The 10,635-nt window shown below is 37.7% G+C and overlaps 1 protein-coding gene across 4 annotated transcripts in view; it reads left to right on the top strand.

Annotated features, from left to right (window-relative positions):
* Positions 1-10,635, top strand: part of CORIN (corin, serine peptidase) — a 256,347-nt gene that overhangs the window by 72,606 nt on the left and 173,106 nt on the right. For all 4 annotated transcript variants that reach the window (XM_029946248.1, XM_029946227.1, XM_029946242.1 and 1 more), the window contains exon 4: positions 7,119-7,326. In XM_029946248.1, the coding sequence (XP_029802108.1) occupies positions 7,119-7,326 (208 nt within the window). The remainder of the gene's footprint in view (positions 1-7,118; positions 7,327-10,635) is intronic.

The raw sequence follows: 10,635 nt of genomic DNA on the forward strand, positions 1-10,635 counted from the left end.
CTTCATTTATTCGTGTACATGTTTAAGCTTCCTGTATTTCTCTCTTTTTTTTTTTTGGCTTTATTAATCCAGAGCCCTTTGCTTTAGTTACTGCCGTCTCCACCCTAACATGAAAAGGCAGAGAGTAGAGAAGTTTCAGAATTTACATTTTTTCCAAGGCCACATTTTACAGAGTCCTGTTTTCTGTCATCTGCCAAGTGAATTGACATTATCTACTATTGTTGTTAACAAGTATGAGAAAAACACTCACACATTTCCTGCTAATATCTTCTTGATAAAGAAGAAACGCTTTTCTTAGTGTTCTACAAATGTCTTCAGTTACAATTTGGCCAAATTCACCTAATATATCCATAGTAGAGATACAGTACACAGTATAGCCATTAATATTTTCTTGGAAAATTCCCTATGAATCAAGAACCCAAAATGACTGACTCATGATAAGTGGGCTTTAGTATGTGCACTATAATTTGGAAGCAGGTATAAAGCTGCAAATACTTCAGCACAAGGTTTGGAACATTGGAACACCAGAATTAGATCATGTTTTCTCTCCTGGCTAAACATGAGAGGAAAGTGGCCACTTAACAATGGCAGGGCATGGGCTCCTCACCGGTCCTGTGTAGGCACCTTCCCTGGAGACATGTGTGAATCTCTCAAGCTGGAGTTGAAATGTACTTTGCCCATACATTCCGTTTCCCAAGAAGAGACACTATTTCTATGCGATGTTTGAATGGATATACAAAGCCAGGGATCCTTTGCGTTTGATATCTCTGCCTCTGACATCTTAAAATCTTAGAAAAACACAGAAGTCCTCTGACTAAATTGGAGGCCCCTACAGCTCTTAAACTGATCATCTTTGGTTCTTACCTAATGTCGTAGAGAAATCCTGGGACTGCTGCTCAAATATCCCTGTGTGGAGAGTTATAGACATTTCTGGAGGGAGGATGCCTTTTCTAATCATTGGCTGACTTCATAAGCATGCTGAGCTGAAGACAGGACTCCACTCATTGTTTAATGCTCTACTGTCACTTTGTTGAAATTATTAATGATAATATAAATAAATATAAATATTATAAATAATACATAAATAATATAAAATAATTGTTGAACAAGGGGCCCTATATTTGCAATTTACCTTGGGTGCCCTAAATTAGGTAGTGCATTCTGTTCCTGGGTTTTACTGTGATTGGACCAACTTCAGTCTCTTATGTGCCCTTGAATTAAGGACAGTGCCAAGCAATGTCATGAGCTGTCATTGGCCAATTAGGACACCTGCCTGGAATGAGGGATAGGGAGAGACCTCCTAAAGTTCATGGCTACGATTCTAATTAGAGATGAGGGAGTTGATACTGAGGATACGACCAACAAGAACTATTCTTCTTCCTTGTTGTTGAGTGGTTGCTTATGTTTTACTTCTACTTTCTCGTCTTATGTTGCCTTGTAATAAGGTAAAAGGTATATTTGTTAAAAAGAACAAGTATGCATGGTGTATAGGTAGAAAAACTGAGGCTGAAACATTAAGCTTTCATCTGCCTTTTTCTTCTAAATTCCATGATTATATTCCATTATGTATATAACCAATTTCAAAGTTTCATTAATTAGTTTTCTAGTCTACAGAGATTCTGTGAGCCACAAATGAGTTAATCATAGTAGTAAAAAGTTTTATAGCTTACCATATGTGCTAATGACAGGCATTACGTGAGCATCATTTAATCCTTATAATAATCCAAAATATAATAATTTAGAGATGGACAAACATAAACAGAAAGTTCAGTAACCTGTGAAAGGCCACATAAATAGAATAATAAAAGCAGAATTTAAATCTGACCATTGAACCACCATGCTATGTATAGGAAAGACGTTTTACCAACTTGAAGGTATATAAAAATTTGATAGGTAATTATATGGGACAATATGTAATTCCTTAAAAATTACTGAATAATGACCGACAGATGAAGACATGACAGCTGAGATGTTACATCTTACTTTGTTCTTTGGGATCTGAATAAGTAATTTATAATTTATAATAAAACACCAACCCCTCACTGTGTTAGAGTGTTGCTGCAGTAGATATTTGTTGGATGCATGAATGATAACAGGTTGTGTGCTATCAGCTATCATTCAAACATCTTAGAATCATGTAGTATGAATATATGTGTATGAATGATAGGAGAGAATGACCTAGATACAGGTATATGTGGAATATTAAAGCTTAAAGCTTGGAAAAGACTTTACCAAGAGACAAGGTTGTATTAAAAAAGTGTTAAATCTGGAATATATATAATTATATAGAAAATGTTAAATCTCCATCCTCATGCTCCTCTTGGCAAGAGTCGCTAGCTGTTACTTAACTGTGATAATTTATACACTGTGGTACTAGCCAGGCACTTACATTTTTTGCTTGTGCATGAATTGGCAAGACATTGAGTTACCTATGCCCTTGACTATATCTGTGAAGACTTTTTTCGAATGCTACTATTGACTCATGTGATTTACTTTGTCTCATTGATTTTCTCTTATGAGCAATAAAATAATTACCATATTTGGACTCAAAGATGTTTACAGATTTAGTTAAGAGGCCAGGATAATCACAGAGAGGACCTGTCCTTAACTCTCTGTTCCTTCTTATCTTACTGTAACCCTTTTACGAATCTTCCTAAGTACACGAAGTCCTTTCTGGTTTGTGCCAGAAATTATTCTGACAAGCTGTAACTTTCCCCATAAGTTATCTAGAATAAGTAATGGCCATCATTTTTCTATTCTGCTGATGTAGTCCTGACCTGTGGTATGGCCAGGAAGTGATACAGAATGTTCCCAAATCCAAATGGACTCTCAGTAAGGACAGGTGAACTATTGTTAATAGCAGATTCACTGTTTCCTTTGAGAAAGTTTAATTTTTGCCAAAATTAGAGAAGTAGCTCTATTGCTAAATCCAAGGAGATTCGTCAAAATATTCTACAATGAATGAAGTAAATTGACCATGTTTGAAATGGAATCATATCTTTGGTGTAATCATACGGAGGAAAAGAATAGGTTATGGGATCAGAAAGACCTGGTTTTGGCTCTCCAAGTTAACATCTGTGTAATCTTGAATACTTTCTTACCCTCACTAAATCTATCTCATCATCTATAAAATAGGAATAAAGGAGCTTTCTCATAGGATTGTAAGAAGGTTAAATAAAGTTCTGTATATAATATACCTAGCATCATACATCCAGCCTAGAAGGTATTCAAGGATTTTTTTTTATCTCTTTTCTTTTCATTAAATTGTTAATATAAAACAATAAATGGAACTTTAAAATATATTTAATATTAAAAGACAACTTGAATAGATAGATACTAATAATTTATTTAGGCTTTTTCTTTAATTTTTTTTGCATTTATTTATTTTTGTGAGACAGAGACAGAGCGTGAACAAGGGAGGGGAGAGAAAGAGAGAGAGAGACACAGAATCTGAAGCAGGCTCCTGGCTTTGAGCTAACTGTCACACGAGGCCCAACATGGGACTCAAACCCATGAACCGTGAGATCATGACCTGAACCGAAGTTGGACACTCAACTGGCTGAGCCTTCAGGCGCCCCGTAGGCTTTTACTGTAAACTTATCTCACCCTATCCTCTCTGAATTGTATATTTTTCTTGCTGAAGGTACCAACGCAATTGAAATGATAGTTGAACATCAGCAGGATGATTTCTGCTATGTTTTCTCTGCTATGGAGAGGTCTCATGCGACAAGCAATTGAGCATGCTTAAAGGTAATGAAAGGGAGGGCAGCCCTTCGGTTCTTACTTTCAGCTGCTCACTAGAGCCCAGAGGGGAGTCCAAGACAAGAGTTAATCTAGTGAAAGAAACAGGATGGGATGACTCCCTGGGTCACGGTTGGTTCTAAGGAACAGATAATTAAAAACAATAGTAGCAACATTAGCCGTCAACATTGGTGCCTTTGGCCTCAGATATACTGCCTTTTCACATCTACTTTTTTTAAATAAGAAATCTTTTAGTGGGAACAATTTCTTCCATTTAATCTTCTCATTCATGCAGTGAATAACTATTGTCTACTATTTGATATCCCAGTGGTTTCTATCATGGAAGAATGCTGGGAGTAGATAGATAGACAGACAGACAAGATTGTATGAGGTATCCTAATACTATAATGAAAATAAAACAGGATGCTGTTATGAAGGGATACAGGAGCACTTTGGATGGTATACTTATGGGAACTTCTGCTGTCCTTTGAGAACGTAATACCTGCGTGTGTGTGTGTGTGTGTGTGTGTGTGTGTGTGTGCGCGCAGCTCACATTGCCATTAACACAAGATAGCACGCCAAATAAGAGTTACCTTACTATTTTGCTGTTTTCAAATGATTTCTTAAAATTCATTTCTCAATATTCTCAATATTGATTCTCAATATTCTTTGGCTAGGTGGTGGTGAATTAGCCTTTTGATCACCTCATCACTTCAAATATAGCTTATCATCAGGTGTATAAACCCCAAAGCTGTGCGCCCTACAGAAAACAATGTAATATAAAACGGATGATAGCATGTGGTCAGTATACATGGGTGTATTACCTATAAATATAAATTCAGAACTATGACATGCCATTATGTGCTTTTTAGTCTTTTCCTTTTATGGGCCATTAGGAATTATATTCTTTAAGATGTGTTTTTCATATGGTAACCCCTTTTGTGTTAGCCTAAGGTGGTTCCAAATGGAAGTTTTTCAGAAGACATAGGCTTAAAGATCTGGAATTTCCCCAGAATGGCTCTGCATAGCCGGGCAGATGTCTCAACCTTTCTGAAATTGAGTTTCCTCATGTATATTATAGATGTGATACCACTTTACCAGGTTGTGAAAATGAGATGTGAATAAGGGCCTCTGAGTACTTGGTTTGAGGCGTGACACAGGTTGACTTTCAATAAAGGTCTTCCTGAGACTGAATTTCCACAGATTATTTCATATTTTTGATGGAATAAAACTCCTACTCTCTGCTCTTTTAAGTAAGCATTTCTGCCTGTGGCACAATACATACAGTTGTGTTATTTTGAAGCTTACTGACTATATAATCCTGTTGCCTGTGCTAATCTCCCACACTGAAATGTATTTTAACCTCCCTCACCAAACAAAGTGACTGTCATAATCGTGCGCCGTGCCCAGAACCCCCGACCTTTGCACTCATGTGAGGCTGAATTCCTGTGTTTATGTGTCTATTTGTGTTCTGTCTGAATATTTTAACTTGGATTTTCTTCTTCTCTAACTCCTTTCTTTCCTATTTTGTATTTTGAGTTTGAGCAGGTCCAAAAAGTTTGAAAAGGGAAATCATGTTTTGGTCCTGCCCCACTGAGCTCTGTGCATTTTGGGTTAGATACTAAAAGCAATGGTGAAGTGTGTCTTTTCATGAAGAATGAGACTCTGAGCTAATGGCTACAATCTGGTCATTTGGGGGAAAGACTTCTTACATGGTTTTGGGCAGTTTTCAGAGAGGTTTGAAAGAGACGTGACATTAGGAAGTGTACGTAGGGGACTAGACAGGCAATGAGTCGATAAGAAGTGAAGTCTCCGAGGTGACCTGTGTGAAGGAAGGAAGCGGAAGAGGAGGTCTAGAATCCTTCTGTGATAGGCTGTATTTATTCTGTATTACAGATCAAAGGGTTAGTTCAGCCATTTTGTCAGCGATGCAGCCTCATTTTTAAACATTATTTTTATTAAAATGAAATTGGCCCTAGGTTTGGAGAGGTTTTCCCCTTTATTTCTTTGACTGGGAATTATATAGTTATCAGAAGAGATGTTTCCTTTCTTGTCGAGCTCCTTTCCCTTCTTGCGTTGATCCCTCCTCAGCATAATTAGAATTAATACTTCCGTCTTGTTTCTCAAACCTGAGGACTGTGCGTCTAAATAGTAGCTTGCTTAAATAATCACCAAAATTTTAATTACCCCTCCTTAAATTAAAAGTAATAAATCTTTATATAAACCAATAAGAGAAACCAGAATTCAAGGAGCAAAATAGAATAGTCTCCTAAAATCCCATCATCTGGACTCATATTAACATTTTTATTTATATGACACCAACTATGCAAATTCAGGGAATGAAGGAGACAGAGAGGCTATGGAGGTGGTAGTGCCCAGGAGAAGAGTCGATTATGGAAGATAATGAAATCGGAGGCTCTGAGCTGACCCTGCCCTGTTAGCATGGACAGGATTGGAAACCCTTGTATTTTTAAAAACAGCATCATGGTATACAAAGTGCTTTGTAACGTGCTCTTTTTTAATACAAGCACCATTCTATGTGATTAAATAGTCTTCTAAAGCATGTTTCATATAGTTATGTATTGTGTTGTTTGTTTCATAGTATTTTAAACAAATTCCCATTGGTGAATGTTTAGGTGATTGCTATCTTTTAAAAATCATAGAGGGTGCCGTGTGGCTCAGCCGGTTAAGCATCTACTCTCATCTCAGGTCATGATCTCGTGGTTTGTGGGTTTGAGCCCCACATCTGGCTCTTTGCTGACAGGACAGAACCTGCTGGGGATCCTCGCTTTTCTTTCTCTCTTTGCCTCTATCCTGCTTGTGTGCTCTCGCTCTTATTCTCTCTCTCTCTCAAAATAAATAAACTTTAAAAATGTTTTAAAAAATAAAAAGTAAAAATTATAAACTATGCAGAGGTGAAGATCCATGTAGATAAATCCATGTTGTCAACCATGATTATTCCCTTAGAATAAAAGTTTTAGAAATATTGCAGTGTCAAAGGATATGCATTTAAACATTTAAAAAATTTTGGTACATATTGTCTTACCTAGCTATGATCCAAAACAGTGTTTGCCAATTTTTTATGCCCATCAGCTAGGTGTGAAAGTGTATTTTTCTACACATTTTCCCAGGACACAAATGCTATCCCTTTGTGAATATTAGTAGCTTGACTTAATTATTGTATGCATGCGTGTGCCTGTGTGCACACACACACTCTTATTTGTATGTATGCGGGTGTCTGATTGTATATCTATAATCATTCTTGCTTGCAGAATGTATTTTGTCTTATGAGCATGTCAGTGTGCCATATCAAATGAGTTTGTGAGCATATAATTCTGAAGTGTCTGCTCCTAACTGTAACTGTCTTGACTTCCCAGGTGCCTGTGTGGACATCACCCACAGCCAGTGTCAGATGCTGCCCTACCGCACCACGCTCACACCTCTCTTCTCCTTTGTCAAAACCATGGAAATGGAGAAGTTCCTCAAGTTCTTCATGTACCTCCATCGCCTCAGTTGCTATCAGCATATCTTGCTTTTTGGTTGTAGCCTCGCCTTCCCTGAGTGCATCGGTGATGGCGATGACAGGTATTTGGGGACCAAAATCATTTGGTGATAAGAGTCAGTTGTAGCGGAAGCTTCTGAGGGGGAGTGAGATCATCCCGAGCTCCCACCGCATATATTTTTGTTAAAGGAGGAAATATCTCATGCCAGTCATAGCCCGTTGCAATTCTTTTAAACTAAGCTTTTTTTTTTTTTTTAAACCTAGAGTAGTTTTATTTCTGGGAAGAAATTATGCAGGATGTTTGGTTGAGCCAATCAGCTGGATACTGAGGAGCTGTTTCAGTGAGGGGCTGGCAGAAGACAGCACACGCAAAGGGGTGACTGGAGAGAGTTTATTGAAGAGAAGATTTTCGGAGGTGTGGACAGGTTAAGAGAACTAATAAATGACAAGAGGCACCAGTGTCTCATGATAGGGGATGCGGTTCCACCACCCAAGACTTAGAAGGGGAGAAGGGCGGACAGCCACCTGGAGAGAATTATAACAATGGGTTAGAGGTCTTCCCACCAGCCGAGCGCTGTGACCCGAGACTGAGGAACACAGTCGCTGCTAGCCCTTCAGCCCTGCAGGACACAGAGGAAATAAGTACCCCGATCTCACTCTCCTGCCCTCTCCTCTGCCAGGGCCTCCCTCCAGCTGAACTCACCCCCAGCCATTGGGCAGGGGTGTGTCATTGATGTGAGCACAATGGATGAGATCCCAAATCTCGTCTGAATATCATCTGGTCCTAAGTCCCAAATCTCATCCTCTAAATCAGGTAGAGGTGAGATGCTGGGTGGTTCACAGCAGGGTGAGGAGGGTGGAGAGTAGATGCAGAAGGACAAACAGAGACTGTCTAGCACTCTATTAAATAGGATTAGAAAGAATTTTCTTATTTTGGGTGTACAAAGCTTTTGTGAGTGAGTGTGCTTGTGTATGTGTCTTGTAAGCTCATTTCTTGTTTTCTTTTTTGAGATTGATATAAGCATTATATTCGTCTCAGGCGCACCAAATGATGGTTCAATATTTGTATATATTGCCAAATGATTACCTCAGTAAATCTAGTTAACATTCACCACCACACAGTTACAAGTTTTCTTTTTCTTAGATTGAGAAGTTGTTTTAAAAAAACCCATTTTTAAGGTTTATTCATTTTTCAGAGAAAGAGAGACAAAGCATGAGTGGGGGAGGGGCAGAGAAAGAGAGACATAGAATCTGAAGCAGGCTTCAGGCTCTGGACTGTCAGCACAGAGCCTGATGCAGGGCTTGAACTCACAGACTGTAAGATCATGATCTGAAACAAAGTCAAGTGCTTAACCAACTGAGCCGCACAGGTGTCCCTAGAATGAGAAGTTTTAAAACCGACTCTCTTAGCAACTTTTAAATGTACAGTCGAGCATATTAACTATAGTCACTATGCTGTATATTACATCTCCATAAATTATTTAGTTTATAACTGGAAATGTATACATTTGACCACCTTCACTTTACTGAAATAGCATAATTTCAATACTCATTATTATACTGAAATAATCATTTTCAGTAAGACTAAATCAATTAAAAGTATGTTATGGAATATTTTAAATTTACTAAGTGTACATGTAAAAAATATTTAGAAGCATGTGTTAAATACATAATCACATAAAACATGTTATTTTCTGAATTAAAATGTTAAGCGATCTTTAGAATAGTAATGTTAGAATGAGATGCATTTTCAAGTGTAAATAGATTCCATGTTATTTGTAGTATCTTCTTTAATGTTAGTTTATTTCTGAGAGTGAGAGAAAGAGAGGGAGACACAGAATCTGAAGCAGGCTCCAGGCTCTAAGCTGTCAGCACAGAGCCCAATGTGGGGCTCAAATTCACGAACCGTGAGATCATGACCTGAGCCGAAGTCAGACACTTAACCAACTGAGCCACCCAGGCGCCCCGATCTTTAATAATTTCTATTCAGACTAGGATTGCTATGAGTAAATATGTGTATCATATGCTATAACACAGGCTAAATGAAGTGGTAAATCATCTCTATGGGTTCAGTGAACATATATCTCAAACTACAGAGATTTAGCTGATAAGCCATTTGGGTAGTCATAAAAATATATGAGTTACAAGGACTAGCTTACAAATATCAGCAAGTAGCTAGAGAGAGACTCACAGTTTCTGGGCCAGGAGAGTAACAGGTGTTTCTGGAGAGCTTTTTGATACAGAAGATATAACTAAAGTCTTTGGGAGAGAAGCCAGCTATTGCATCCACATGCTTTCTATGTATAACTATCATTCATTCCAACCTAGTCTAAATAATAGGCTTTATCAAAGATAAAGGGGGGTTAGTTTGCCTTGGGAAGTCCAGCTTTACTTCCGGAAGATACCCAGGAGACCTGCTGATGTGGGGTGATGGTTACCCCACTCACATCTTCTAACACTTTGTAGAGAAACTCTATGCTCATGGAATGACTCCTTAACATTAAAAACTTGACATGCTTGCTATTGATTCTTTTCCCCCTCCAGAGTATTGATTTGTCACTAGGTCCTCTGCAGAAATTCATAAAAAAAATTTTTTTTGTAACGCTTATGTATTTTTGAGAGAGTCAGAGATACAGGATGAGTGGAGGAAGGGTAGAGAGAATGGGAGACACAGAATCTGAAGCAGGTTCCAGGTTGTGAGCTGTCAGCACACAGCGCGATGCGGGCCTTGAACCCAAAGACTGTGAGATCATGACTTGAGCCAAAGTTGGATGCTCAACTGACTGAGCCACCCAGGCTCCCCCTTTGTAGAAATTCTTTTTTTTTTTAATAGGCACATAATTTTTATTATTTGCATTTTATATGTTATTTTTCTTTCTTTTGTTTTTTTTGAATTCATTATCTTTGTAACTTTTTTTAGAATATAACACTAGTTTTTTAACATATGCAATTATTTTCCATTATTTACAGTACAGTAGTTACACTGACACTCCAAATGGATAAGCAAAGTAAAAAATCAGAACCCCAAATTCTATTTCATGTAATTAGACTTATACAGAAATTAAAAGGTTAAGTAACAACTAGTTAATCACCTAATTTCACAGCTATCTGAAGTGGCAATCATTATATAGCAGCTTATCTATGATACATTCAAGATAGATGATACAATTTATTACTTGCCCATAAACTAAAACACAGCCTGCTTAATACCTTTCCTTAAATTCCACCTCTATACTACAATATACTTGAGGTCCATGCAAAAAAGTAGCTACCTTTTATATAGGAAATGGATGATTAAGTCCTTGGTGTTGTAAAATCAGCTTCATTTAAACATAACCACCCCCATCACCAAAAAAAGAAGAGGAAAAAAAAGTAAAGAAAATAATAAGGGA

This window comes from Suricata suricatta, chromosome 1, assembly GCF_006229205.1.
Source record: "Suricata suricatta isolate VVHF042 chromosome 1, meerkat_22Aug2017_6uvM2_HiC, whole genome shotgun sequence".
Classification (NCBI taxonomy): domain Eukaryota; kingdom Metazoa; phylum Chordata; class Mammalia; order Carnivora; family Herpestidae; genus Suricata; species Suricata suricatta.